Genomic DNA, 14,928 nt, shown 5'->3' on the forward strand with positions numbered 1-14,928 from the left:
ATGATTACATTTCATATTAAAATAAAAATTGTTTCTTTATCTCTCTTTCTTAATTTTTTATTTTTTAAGGTACCTAGAAAAAAGATATTCTCATTGTACCCCACTCTACTCCTTTGTTCATTACATTCTAAAGATGACACGACTAATAAGAAAATGACAAAGAGCTCAAATAACAAAATAGCTTGTATCTTAGAAGATATTAGTCTTAGGACCCATGTTAATTAGAACTTTTCTTCTTGTTTTGATCAATACTACTTGCTATTAAAATATGTGACCCTTTTTTTCAACATCCTGTATAAGTAAAAAGTCTGTCGAATTCAAATAACTTAACTCGTCATTGGAAAAGTGGAATTTAATAAATTTTGTTTTTCCTTTTTTGTTATATTTTTATAATTCTTCAAGCTCTATAATATATTTCTTATGATTCTGTGGAATAGTGAAATTTAATAATAAAAAAACAGAAAAAAACAACAGAAAAGAATTCTGAAGATATTACAAAGATTTAAAGAGAATGATATGGAATGCATGAGGTCCCTTAAGTCCAATCTTTCTAATGACGAGTTAATTGTCACTCTACTCTTCGAATGAAATTTTACTCGAGGAAATTTAAAAGGCACTTCGACAGATCGGCGCGAAATCACAAAGGCGATGTTACCACAGGAACGTCCTTGTCGACGACGAGCGTAGTCTTGTACTCGACTTCCTCATCTTTCTTCAGAGGACACTTGATTCCGGAGTTACTGTCCTTGCACATATTAGGCTTTTCCAGCGGAAATGGTACCGGCACGTTTTGCAGCATAGTGTAAATGCGCACTTCCAAGTTCGAGATGTCCTTATCTGCGGAAGGAAACAATAGTCGTAAATAGCTCTTTATCGAGTACAACGTTTAATTGAATTGCAGAAAACAGAACGACGCCGGAGCGTGAACTAACTTGGTGTAAATTTGACAGACATGTGTGCCTCGTCACCGCGATTCACAATGCATTTTTTACTCGACGGAGTGCAACTCGAGATAGTTATGTCGCCGAACTTGCCTATTTCCGAACCTGCAACAGAATAAAGCTAATTAATGCAATGAATAGTTGTTTGACATGTTTAAAATTAACTGCTTACTGTATGAGTAATAAAATATAACATATGTTTACATATGGTTTACCACCATTCGTTTCTTTCACACTGAGAGAGAAGCAAATAATTAATATTGCTAGAATTATGATCGTTTTTGACGTCAACTATTTTTCTTTCTTGTTAAAACAAAAAAGTAATAATATTAAATTAGCAATTAATAATAATGAATTATAAAAATAAGGCGAATAATGAAAACAAGAAATATAATAAAATGAAATAAGAATATAAAAATAAAACGGTCAATAATAACAAAAATAATTGCTGTCACTATTATTATAATGGCACTTACTATGACATAAAATGATTTTCTTGGCTATAATTATTTCACTACGTAATTCTGGTGGCAAATAACAAACACTTTTTTCCCAATGCAGATTATCAAGATTGATACTTTAATCTACTCTAGCTTTCATGTATACCGTGAAAAAAAAATGTTAATCTCTCTATAAATTACAGATCATTCTCTTATTAACTTATTATTAATAATACTTGCTATGCAAATGTGTTCCTTGATTATAATTATTTTATTTTAACTAGGAAACTCATTTTCGGTTTATAACATGCAATTGTAATCACAAATACTTTTCTGGCAATGTCCAACTTTTTAGAATATGCTATGAAAGGCTCAACTGTATCGAACGATTTCATAGATTGATGAATGTCTTGTACACATAGATTCCAGATAGTCTACTAAAAAATCTATTAGAGACGTTCAATTTCTATTTTTATTAGACGTTTTTTGAACGTCTCTAAAACACCTTTTAGTAATTTATACTATCTAGGATTCTTAACGGAACACATCCTATTATACTTGGAATTTTTATTTTTATACTGTTCTATTGATTTATTTTCCTGCATTGCGATTTTCCCTTCTTTTTTTCTTCTTCTTTTATTCTGTCATGTTGTCACTGCTTTCGCAAAATCGATTATATAACTAAAGGAATAATGTATAAGCAATGATATATAATTTTGTTAAAAGACTTTTAAAATTTTGAATTCCAATAATGTTATATTTTATTTGAATATTATAATAGTCGCGTAAGAAGTGTACAATATAATTATTTTGATGTTAATACTATCTTCTTCCGACACTTAAAATTAATATCATGTTCTCAATCGCAGGTATTTTCGGTTTCCCATTTATGAAAATAATTTTTAAATAATAAGAATGTATTACTGTTCATTTTTTAAATCATATGAATATATTGATGCAAGTAACTTATCTTCATTTAACGTTACGTAATCTCATTTCGTATCAAAAATAAAGATATTTTTAAAACAAGAATGCTTTTCTTTTTTGTGTGATTGCATGTTCTATAACAAAAATTTGTTTCCCGTGAAAGTATTTCCCTGATTTTGAACCACTTAACATTATTATAAATTATATATACTGTAATTCATTTTAAAATTAAAACCTTTTTTAAATAAAATTCAAAAAAGAGAAAATAATTGTGATTATATTCTCAATTATATCCTCAATGAGGAATTAAAATAAACATTCAAAACGTCACCTTTCAAATTAAAATAAAATTTGTATAGAGAATCAGAATTAAACTAAAAATTTATTAAGTAAAATTCGTTTGAGATCAACCATTTGAGAGAAATACAACAGTCACTTATTTCCCCTTCCTCAAAATATCACTTTTCAAATTAAAATGAAATTCGAATAGAAATTGAATTAAAAATCTACTTGAATCAACCAGGAAATACAACTGTCATCTATTTTCTCTTCCTTGCATTGGATTTGAGACTCCAATCATAATTCTAACTGGACAATTCAATTTATATTTGAGGAAGTAATTCAATTTATATAATAATAATTGAATATCGTAAACTTTTTTTCGATTAATAAGCAAAATAAAAAATAAATATTTCTTTTATTGCTGTACTCACCGCAGTCCTCAAAATTGAAGGCAAGGGTGGACGACAAGGCGCACAAAAGTGCGAACATAATAGCGATTCGATTCATGTTGTCACCGCGACTGTCGCACGACTATTAGCAGCGTCGCATGCAACCCCCAATTTATAAGCGTTGTGCTTATCTAATAAAAACGTGACTCTTATTAATGACAACTTCGATTGATTTTATGAACAGCTGAGTCAGAGCCACATCTTGCACATATTTCAGCACATCCGCGTCATTTTACCGGGAAATCAAACGATTTTATCGATTTCGATATAATATTCAAATTATATGCGTCCCGAAGAAACAACAGGATGTATCCTGTTATTGAGTCCAAAGTTTCTCTTTTTCTCACTTGGAGAACAATTTATGCGAAAGTGAGTAATTATGCACTTTGGACGTGAATTGAAATCTTCTTCAATCAGGTCGTCGTCTAAAGTCGGCGGCAGCCAATCGCTCATGTATAGTTCTTGCTTTTTATGTAACTGTATACAACAATCTTGGTTTTTTATGCAGATAGAAGGAAGAATGATCGCTGCCACACGTATATGTAATGCTGGTACACATACAGAAAAATACATACTCCATGCGAGTAAATGTTAAAAATCTTAAATAAATCATAAATATTTCATACTTCCGCAAATCTATCATAAGTTCATCATAAGAATCAAATTTGTTCAACATCCTGAGTCACAATAAACTCATAGTAAGTTTAGAATTTCAGTCACGAATGTTAAATTAAAACAAAAATTCGGTTTGGTTCAGTGCGGATTACTACTGAGGGAAAAATCAACAAATATTTCTTTGATAAGTGCCATTAATATATTTATTTAAATCTAAATTCTTTTTATTTAAGCCAAATATTGTTTACTTAAATCAGATAAACAATATTTGATTTAAATGAAGAGAATTTAGATTTAAGTAAATATATTAATGGCACCCATCAAAGAAATATTTATTGATTTTAAGGTAATTTTTCCCTCAGTGTAGAGTCAAACCAATATTTCTTCAATAAAGTTTGATAGTATTCTTGGGAAAAAAAATAAAATCTTTTTTTGAGTATATGATAATAAGCTTCTATGAAATATGCAATGAGCATATTTGAAGACTATCAAGAAAATATTTTTGGTTAAAAATAATGCCTTCTCTGAAGTCTAAGATCTATATTAATATTTATTACTTAAATTTCAAGTGAAATATTCAAGTTTGAATTCAAAGTTAGAGTTCTTAGTTGTATCGTGTGATTGCAGATATTATTATCTTACTATTAAGAACAAAAAGGAAGTCAACTAAAATAGCCAAATAATTGATTCGTTATTTTTCTGTTCAAGTAAAAGTCGATTCAAATTGAGTAAAATTCAGTAAAACTAAAATAAAACTTCAATAACGGATAATCGCTTAAATATCCAGGTGAGAAAATAAAGAGAAACTTAACATCGAGACTCAAAAACATGATGTGTCTGGATTATATTAAAATTAAAACACATTCTTGTATATAAAGTATACATATAATACTATATTATAAAGTGTACATATACTTAACGTATATAAATCATTTAGATGCAGAACTGCGTAAGAAAAACTTGCTGAGTTTTGTGTTCTTATACGCAAAACTCAACAAGATTATTGAACGTTTTCTTTCTATATCATAATCTAACTAAAAAAACATGGATATAATTTTGAAAAAAAATATTTCATGTAAAACAAGTTTCAGAAACAATTAATATCTAAAAATCGAAACAAATAAAACAAATTTCAAATAACAATTAATATCTACAAAATATGTCTTAGAGATGACTAAAAGATATTCTACTTATTTTAAATGTCCTTCAGATGTCTCTAATACGTATTTTAAACATTTGTGCTGTCTGGGATTTATTCTCAATAAACTTTGTTGAAGTTTATGTCTTTGGGTTCAGGTAAAATTATATTAAATATATAGAAAATATATAGAAACGTTTGCATATATAAAAAATAATTGCATAACACAATTCGTTATGCAAGAATGTCCGTGACCGCCGTGCAAGAACAAGTATCCTCGAACTTTGTTACTCTTGGACAATGAGTGACACTAAGCGAAGAATACTCGACATTACCGAAAAGGTTAAATATGAGTAATAATAAAATATCAGTTAGATTAACGCGCACCCTAATCAACAAAGTAGCTTTAACACGCAGTTAAATTAACATAGAAAAAATTATGTTAAATAAGGAAAAGAAAAGAAATAGTTTTATTAAAATAAACGTCGATATTATATGCTGCCGGAAGCATAAGCATTTTATTTCGATTATATATTTATATAATAGTATTGTTTTCGTTGTCGATATATATGATTATGCATAATTGTATATGACCATACGTGAACAAATTCATGTATGATCTTTTCTTTCACTTCTCAGGAAAAAAGTTCATATGTAGATTTGTCCATATATGGCCATATATATATAAAATGATATAATTATATATAAATTTTGTCCATGTATATAACATTATATATGACCATATATGATTATATATGAACATATTTTCCCTTTTTTCTCAATTCTTATCCAAGTTTCAATAATATTAACTTCTTCAATCATTTTATCTGATCTTTATTATCGCTACTGTTTGGATATAAACTATCTAAAGTTGTTTTTATTCATTCTAATCCTGCAGCCGCTGCACAAGCGAAGATAATACTTTTATTCGCTGTTAGATTTATCTTCTATTGCTGAACTGGCTGTACTAGCTTGCCATTAATCTTTTCTCCTTTTTTTTCCGTCAAGTCTAAACTGTAGTAAAACCTGTTTTTTTTTAAGTTTCGTTAGCGTACATTAGTTTATTGATAAAAAAAATAGATCTATTGTTTACAGTTTCCTCTGTCTGCTGTTCCGAAAATTTGACTCAAAGTGAAGACTCTTTAGAATGTCTTTTGAAGATTTGTGTTGTATGGACATGCTTTACCACTATAATAGAAATTGAGTAAACAAAAAATTGAGTAAAAGTTAACAAAATTGCAAATATCTTAATAAAATATTAAAGTTTCAGTTTTTTTATAGTAAAAAAATTAAATATTTTCACGAGTTTGTCAGTGGTTCACACAATAACGACAAGTTCACAGAAATTTTTTATCTAACATTCAGCTTAATTGAACCACCGAGAGTCAAGATATTACTGCAAAATGATGACCTTAAAAAGAAAAACGAAATATATTTTAACTGCATGTACAATACACTTATATTGAGTATTTGATCATCAAAATTATCTTTTTTTCTCTTTATATGTTGTATAAATACACGTCAAAATAACAATTTCGCATATTTATTTAGTTTGTCATAGAAAATTGTGAAAAAACAAGCACGATTTTCAGGCAATCTGACCCTCCCCTCAAGGGAATGCTGAAGTGGATGACGAACTCGCTAAGCGTCGATAACGTAGAGGCGATCGTCAAAAAGTAGAAAACGTTATCATTATCTATTGACTTCATGTATATTACCGATTTCATGTATATATAGATACATATAGATATTTATCAAGTAAAGACGATCGTCAAATAGGCGCTGGCATAATGCCGCTATTTTCTTTTTTTCATATATACATCATTTCTACATATAGATTTATGAATGCAAGTGTGTGTGCTACATTGTCATTTCAATTTTCTTACACATAGACGTTACGTAAATGTGAATGTCACGCTGCCGATATTCGCATTCTCTTGGAAATAAGCTTTCGCTGCTTTTCTGATGAATTCTTCAAACCGCTGTACTGGGCGAATCAAAGACAGAGCTTTTTAGAGAAGTATGTTCTACGCATAAATGCAGTTTACGAATATTGTTTTGAAGAATATCTAATATATGAGCTTTCTATATAATTTGCAATGGAAATTTTAGATATTATTTTAGTTATGCACTGAGCAATGTTTCACCATATTTTCGCACGTAATTTTATCTTTTCTCTGTCTGCTGTCTTCACTACTATTCACCCCCTATTTCTACTTAAAGGGTGAAATTCCTTAACACAGCAGGTTAGTAAACCTGGACAATAGGACAAAACGGGGTGAAAGAGAAACGGAATAAGTTAACTGAAAAACTTATTCCGTTTCTCTTTCACCCCGTTTTGTCCTATTGTCCAGGTTACTAACCTGCTGTGTTAAGGAAGATTATTTTATCTTATAAATTGCAGCAGTAAGTGCACTGTAATTTTTGCAAAAGGAAATCAGTGTCACGATGGCAAAAGTTCCACATCGTTTTCATTTCTGAATGAGGAATGATCTACTTTATTTTTGCATGTTCTTTCACCATACAAAAACATTTTAATTCGGTCAAGTCAATACAAAGTCAATATTTGTAGGAAAATCTCGTTGATGTGATATCGACACCCTTGCAAAACTTTCGTCGTGCTGATTGTACTAAATCAAAAACCCTTTGACATGGTGAAAGTACGTGCAAAAATAAAGCGTTCCTCAATATAAGAGGAAAATGATAAGAAAATGCTATCATAACAAAATTACCGAATTCTTCTGCAAAGATTACTTATTTCTACATGCGTCGAGTTAAAAATCCTTTTGTATGGTGAAAGTACGTGCGAAAATGAAGCAAAGCGTTCCTCAATATCAGAGGAAAACGATAAGGAACGGTTACTATCATGACACCAAATCTTTCTGCAAAGATTAGTTATTTCTACATGCGTATTGACTTGACCGAATTAAAAATGCTTTTGTATAGTGAAAGTACATGCAAAAATGAAATAGAGCATTCCTCACTCAGGGATGAAAACGATGTAGAACTATTGCTATCGTGACACTGATTTCCTTTAAAAAGTTTTTATGATTACTTATTTCTGAAGTTTTCTTTTTAGAACGTTTCTTTTTTTAGAACTATTTAGAAGTTTTCTTTTTAAAATTTTTTTTTATTATCCATCTAAAGAAACATAAAAATAAGTATATACAATGTGTAATTATGTATATATATATAAAGTTCGTTTCCAGACAAATAGCTTTACTATACTTTTATAATTTTTTAAAACACAATAGTGAGGGCCAGTAAAAACCAGAGCATGGATATTGTAGTGCCACAAATTTTTTAATTTTACACAAAACACATTCGTTATTTTTGTCGGCCACAACTGGAACAACGCAACAACCAGTTCTGGCCACCCTATGGCCAAAGATAGAGCATCATATTAATACATGATCTAGTTTTCGACACCTATTATTTTTTGCTTAATAGGAATCAAATACGTGGTTATGCATATTGAGATTAACTTTTAGACTTTCCGTAAGCCGATAATAAAAACATTTATTCACAATCATATTTTTATATAATAATTCTAACGTTTATCTTATCTCGTATCCTTAACGTTTTGCACAAAAAAATGCAGCAGTTCATTTACCTTCGGTTATAAATATTTAGTTAAAGAAGAAAGAAAATTACATATTCGTTAGCAAGTAGCATGACCAATAGAAATGCTGTAAAAACAAAATATTGCCACTTACGTAACGCGAACATGAATCATAGACTAAATAATTCGAAAGATTCTTTGAAGTGGCCACAAATGGAGCACCGACCCTATGTGTCTTTCCGAGAATAAATATGCGCTTTTGTTTCTTTTTCTTGTCTGTTCTAGAGTGACAGCAATTATCTTAAAAGGTTTATTTGGAACAACAAAAAATACCGCCCCACTCACGGTTTTCTCGTGGGGCATTGGGCGAATGCCGGAGTGGGGACTTGGGGTGTTCTCGTAAGAGAACGTTGGGTCCACGGATGCTACCTTCCCCTTGTCCGAAGACTGGTTGTCCGGAAGAAGAAGAAAGGAAAGGATCTTTCTACCAAGAAGATACTTGAGGAGACCTGCTTATGAGTAAATTTTTAACTCCTACTAGAATTAAATTAAATGTACACCTGACACATCAGAGCCAGTATTTTTTTTTTCTTTATAACAATTAGTATTTATAATTATTAGTATTAGTTCATTGTATTTAGTATTTAGTTGAGCGTATTGACATATTGAATTAAATTTTCGTTAATATAGTTAAATCCCTTTTTTCATTGCAATTATATACAAATTTCATTATATAGTACAACATGCCCACACGGAACAAAAACATCCAATGGACGTCCATTGGACGTCAATAATGGAGATTCAAAACCTCCAATGGGTATCCACGTAACGTCCATAAGACCTCCATTAAGGGACGTCTACATTGGAAGTAAACAGTAAGAAGTAGGAAGTAAGAATAAGAAATTGATCAATCATAGTTAATTATTCTTCTCACATTCGACTGTGGTTGGTCAATTTCTTACTCTTACTTCCTACTTCTTGCTATTTACTTCCAATGTAGACGTCTCTTTAAACATCCATATGCGTCAAAATTACGATACGTTAAAGAATTTCAAAATAGACCTACAACTTACGTATAATTTTATCTGTTTAATAACAATTGTAATATTTTACTGAAGTTTCCGAGCGCAGTCTATATAACCCCGATCTCCCAAGCATTTTCTCATAGACCCAAATCTAATTGCGAACTGCGAATTACTCCACAGAGTGTTGTCTTCTAAAATCTTAGGCCAAAAACACGTTCGCGGCGAGATCGATGTCGCGGCTGTTTGACTGTTTCCGCGTCGCAGCGAGCGCGCGCATGCGCCTTCGTGTGGCAGTGACGTCGTCGCGAGGAAGTGACGTCCTTACAGCGCACCGTCCACGTAGCAGCAGATCGGGTTCCATCGCTTCGGTATCATCAGCGACAGCCGTCGAACGACACTCGTGCGACGAGCTCGATCCAACGTGGAGTGTGAGTATTTCGTGTTTCTCGCTTGATCGCCTTCGCGGAGCGAAGTGAGGCCAATTCTCGCTCGTTCGCGAAGTATCCCGTGTCTGTGCAATTCTGGTGAATATATCTCCGAGCTTCTGTGACCCAGACCTTATTTACTCCGTCGAGTTACGAGGATACGTCTCCTCTCGCGTTTGTGCGCGACAGTCCGCACTTTGAAGAGACAGACACGTTCTGTGCTTGCGAGCTCGTCATTAGTCTCTCGCACTTCTGTAACACGTGAACCCTCGATTTCTGATAAATATGGATCTAACCCTCACACGGAAGCGCCTTGAGACAGGACGCGATCGGTCGCTTTTCCACACCATGTGCGCTGTCATATGTTCGTCGAAACACTGTCAGTGAAAAATTTCAGTCAAAAGACAAATTTCAGAGACAAATTTCTCCCTCGCTCTATTCTCGTGTCGTTTGCCGAGCACGGCGTTACAATGTTAGCTCCGGAAAAATTGCTTGAATGACGAGTTTCATCGTGAGATTGTTAAGGCTACCTGACACATGTCCATGTTTACGTTCAAGCATATCGAGCTTAAATTACATAAATGATAAAAAATATTTGAATAATTATTGATTTAATTTCCAATTTAGAACGTCAATGTTTTAACTATGTCGACCAAGAACTTTTAAGAGATTTTATCTGTCTTTAAGAAGAGTCATTTTCTTTGTAGATTTTCAAACAACATGGATCAAGTTAAAAAGCTGACTGAGCCTGGCCGCCAATTCGCCAAAGACAGCATCAGACTCATCAAAAGATGCACGAAACCAGATCGCAAAGGTAACTGTTTTCTCTTTAGTTTTGTGGTCAAACGATACCTTTTAATTGTTCGATAAACACCAACCGACAATAGCCTTATATCAGTGTTGTGTAATATCAAATTAAAACATTAGTTGAGTGGGAAATCAATGTTATAATTTCCTACTCAATAATGTAAATACAATATAACATATGTTTTACGTAACAGTTACATCGTCAAATGGAAAATTGTAACATTGAGGCAATAATATTTTACAATTAATTGGTGTTTAGTGGATGAAAATGGAAAATGGAGGATAAAGAATCTACAGATAAAGCTTGAAGCAAAATATAATAATAACTTGTGTCGTGTTCCAGAATTCCAAAAGATTGCTATTGCCACAGTCGTTGGTTTCTGTGTGATGGGTTTCATAGGATTCTTTGTTAAGCTAATTCACATCCCTATCAATAACATCATTGTGTGAGTATCCACAAGATTAAGATAAATCATATTTGATTATCTGTTAGTGTTGTATCTATGTATATTTGATCCTTCTTTCTGAACCTACTGATCGTTTAGCTATTCTTTCCTTGTCTCTTTGGAGATTTTCCTTTAAATATATCTGTTTTGTGTTTTTTCAGAGGTTCATAAGAATTACATCCCAAGGCTATCTTTAAGGTTCCATAAAGATACTTCCGTTATTGTACGTCCCGACTCTTATTTATAACATGAATATGTGTACTGAATTGATTTTGTGAATGAGATAGATGAGAGATGTGTGTATATTATTAATGAATTTTATAATAAAATAGTTATCTTAAAATATGCTCATCTTTTCTTGCACAGAACGCCCTCCCTTCAAAGAAAGTAAGAAATGTCAAGTCTGAGAGGAATCGCTATATTTTCCATTAAACGGAAAAACTTTTTAACGACTACTGTTAAATATTACAATGACAATAGCATCTTCTCAATTACTTCTCTATTCATTTTTCCATGTAAGAGAAAGCGATCCCTGCTTTAGAGCTGTATTTTAATCAAAGTAGCAGTATAAGAGGGAGGATCCCTGAGAGCGCGGATCATGTATTATTAGTATCCAAGGCATTTTTATTTAAAGAATAAAATATTTTCCTCGGGTTATACAACGATAAAATTTCGCCAGCCATTTTTCCGTTCTGTTTCGCTCGCAGTGGCGTCGTTAGTGAGAGAAATTCGGGAAAAACGGCCACATGGTTGCATGGAAAACCATAGCCAGGTACTGAGTAACGATATATAATAGAGAAGACGCAACGCCGAATCCTCGCGAGTCGACGTGTAGATCTGGCACGCTATTCACGTATTTTACTGCTGTTTCGCAACTTGATATTCTGCTCTGCCAAAAAAAGCCGCGACTTATTCCCTAAGAGAAAGAAACAAGAATATTTCTCGATATGTGGCTCGCGCTGATAAAGTAAGAAAATGAAGAACGTGAGACGAATCCTTAGATACTAGAAGCTACGATAATCGGGATCTTAGCACTGGCAGTAGTAATTCGTTTCGAATAACAAAAATTCGGGCATTCGGAATCGCGGAGGTCGCTCTGTAATGTTTTTGCGAAGCCGATATCAAACTACTCGCAAATTAGAAGGTCCTCTTTCAGGACGACGCATTAGGTCGGTGCAAAAGATTTTTCTGACAGGAAGAAAAATCCTACAGGAGGTTTGGATGTTAAAAGAAAGACAAAGAAATTCTCTTTAGATTTCTAAAAACAAATACTGACTTGATATTGTCCACTTTACTTGTGCCAATTGTTAATCCTCCGAAATTGCATAACTTTGTCTTCTACTTGATTTGACAGAAATATCTCTTGCAATAACCTAATACAATCACAACAGGATTCAAGCGGGCAAAGATCTATTTTGCGGAGAGGCATTCGAAAAATGCGAATTGCATTCACAGATGTATATATCTATAAATCTGCTTGAACGCTCTCTGTATTGCACGGCGCTTGGGAAAAGGATCTCCGAAGTCAGGAGAAAGGCGTGCTTAGCCCGCAGATTTGTGCAAAAGCGTGTCTTCGTTCGTCACACTTAATGTTACGGCACTTTCCGCTCACGGCCGAACTCCCATAGATTTGCACGAGAACGATGACTTAAGCGTAGCCCAAAGTGCGTTTGCCGACGAATCTGCCGATCTCTCATCGGTTATTATTATCCCATTAGTACATTGCGACACAGAGTGGTCCTGAAGAAAAGCTCGAGGAGAGAATCTCGCCTGTTAATCGGATTATTTCTAAAATTAGAGGCTATTTATACTGAATCTACATTGGAATCTCAATCTCCGGGTCGGAGATTAATCAATTGAAGAAGGAAAAGTGAGAAAACGTTAGAAAACACAGCGCATTCGCATTGTAGGAACAAGAAAATGTAGTTTTTTCACGCGTGCAAGTACGAGATTTTTATTATTTTGTAAATAACAAGTCTTTTTTAATTGATAAGCGAAAAAATACAAAAAACCAAAATCCCCAATCTTCACATGTATTGATTAGATATTTCTGGTCTATATTTTTTTCATATGTGCTCTTTTATTAAATCCATCTACTTAAAACTCTTTCTGATTAGACCACTCTGTGTAACATAATAATGAAATCATCGATATCACTCTCTTTTTTTTCTCTCTCTCTCTCTCTCTCTCTCTCTCTCCCTTTCTCTATTTCGTTATTATATTATATTACATATACATCGGCGGTATCGAGAATAAATGGAAATTAATTTGATTTCGTCATAAAATAATTATATTTTAATCGGCTTGACTGTTTTCCTATCTCTCTTTTTCTCTCCTTATCTATCTCTCTCTATCTATCTCTCTTTATCTCTATCTTGATTTCTCTCATACGTACTACAATAGCTTTGCCCAGCAAAAGCGACGTACGTACGACTTGCAGTTATCGATACGATATATAACAACCATTACAAAGTCAGGATGCAAACATTACGCTCTATGCTCGTTCGCAATTCTTTGGCATTGCCGTACGTGGTTTGTTTTCTTTCCTCCGTGCGAATACATTCGAAGCAGATCCGAGACGACAAATCTCACAACCGTGCCGCGACGTCTACATTTATATTATTATATATTATAATTATACTTTCTCTTTTTCTCTTTCTCTCTCTATCTATCTCGGTGCAAACGCACTGTGGGGAGGGTAACTACCCACGAAAAATTGAGGTATGTATCGTTAGGCACGTAATTATCTGTTCTCCGACGAATCTCTAACGTTTAATCGTCATGTAATTAAGTATTTGTTAAATGTTAACGGCGTGTATACTTATATATGCGATCGTTTTCTCTGCGCGTGAATATATATATATATATATATATATATATATATATATATATATATATATATATATATATATATATAGTATACACGTGTTTACAAAGTGTTCGCCAAAAACGCGCTATTCTTGTCCACGGAGGGACTTCTTTCAATTGTATCTAACGGGTTATCTCCGAAGTAATTGAAGGTGAGTCATAATAAAATCTTACGTATCTCTTTATCCGCTCCAAAGAATCCGCCGAGAAATATTTACGTTGCAACACTGTGCGACTGTAAAACGCAGTCGCACTGGGAAGAAATGATATGCAATCATATGTAATCATATTTAATTGCCTAAAAAATTATATATATATGATATATATATATATATATATATATATATATATATAAATTATATAACTATATATGACTCACATATACGATCAGGAGCGTTGCTTCTATATATGGTCTCATATACATATATGATTATAATTATATATGCCCGCGCGGTAGAAAAGCTGTTGAATGAGGAAAAGAAGAAAAAGTTTTCTTAAATATCTGCACTAAACGTCAACATCATGAGTCACTAGAAACACAACTTACTTTGATCATATCTTACGATCATATCTCGATTGTATCTGTGCAACAGCATCATTTCTCTCGATATGGACATATATAATTACGTACGACTGTATATGTGTTGCCATACAGAGACAAGATTATTCATATATAATTATTCTTCCGTTCTAAGGAACACTTTGTACACACGAATATCTCTATGCGTGTATATATATATATTTCTATTCAATATATATGCGTTTGTATATAAAATATATATGCGTACATACAATAATAATATTAAATATCATTCGTTACTTCGTATAATTGTAAGTATCCTCTCTTGAACGCGCGCTATCGACTCCGACTATCGATAGTAGTCGTAATCGATATCGATATAGAGCTTACTTACGACATTGGGAGGGTTATTCGCGTGTATTCTTTCTTTTTCACTCTCTCTCTCTCTCTCTCTCTCTCTCTCTCTTTCTTTCTCTCTCTCTC

General features: G+C 32.7%; 2 protein-coding genes across 3 annotated transcripts in view; one reads left to right on the forward strand and one right to left on the reverse strand.

Moving 5' to 3' along the window:
* The window catches only part of LOC116851014 (NPC intracellular cholesterol transporter 2 homolog a-like), a 4,614-nt gene extending 1,430 nt beyond the window's left edge, over positions 1 to 3,184 (reverse strand). Inside the window, exons 1-3 of the mRNA XM_032829987.1 lie at positions 3,022 to 3,184; positions 933 to 1,046; positions 656 to 837 (exon numbers count right to left, since the gene is read on the reverse strand). Of these exons, the coding sequence (XP_032685878.1) occupies positions 656 to 837; positions 933 to 1,046; positions 3,022 to 3,097 (372 nt within the window). The 5' untranslated portion in view covers positions 3,098 to 3,184. The remainder of the gene's footprint in view (positions 1 to 655; positions 838 to 932; positions 1,047 to 3,021) is intronic.
* Positions 3,185 to 9,653: 6,469 nt separating this feature from the next.
* On the forward strand, positions 9,654 to 11,402 carry LOC116851016 (protein transport protein Sec61 subunit gamma). 2 transcript variants are annotated; one of them, XM_032829990.1, is made up of 4 exons: positions 9,654 to 9,807; positions 10,512 to 10,618; positions 10,955 to 11,057; positions 11,219 to 11,402. In XM_032829990.1, the coding sequence occupies exons 2-4, from the start codon at positions 10,525 to 10,527 to the stop codon at positions 11,226 to 11,228; spliced, it is 207 nt and encodes a 68-aa protein (XP_032685881.1). In that variant the 5' UTR covers positions 9,654 to 9,807; positions 10,512 to 10,524; the 3' UTR covers positions 11,229 to 11,402. The 2 variants fall into 2 exon arrangements, with proteins under 2 accessions (XP_032685881.1, XP_032685882.1); XM_032829991.1 differs by having other exon boundaries at positions 9,765 to 9,903.
* The last annotated feature ends 3,526 nt before the right edge of the window (positions 11,403 to 14,928 follow it).

The sequence above is a fragment of the Odontomachus brunneus genome, unplaced genomic scaffold (genome assembly GCF_010583005.1).
Source record: "Odontomachus brunneus isolate Ranch 3 - 2012 unplaced genomic scaffold, Obru_v1 Obru_scaffold_164, whole genome shotgun sequence".
Lineage (NCBI taxonomy): Eukaryota > Metazoa > Arthropoda > Insecta > Hymenoptera > Formicidae > Odontomachus > Odontomachus brunneus.

What these genes read in the sequence shown, in the direction of transcription:
- LOC116851016 (XM_032829990.1), top strand. Translation starts at nt 10,525, where the DNA reads ATGGATCAAGTTAAAAAGCTGACTGAGCCTGGCCGCCAATTCGCCAAA. An exon ending in CACGAAACCAGATCGCAAAG is followed by an intron (nt 10,619 to 10,954) that starts GTAACTGTTTTC and finishes GTCGTGTTCCAG; the next exon opens with AATTCCAAAAGATTGCTATT.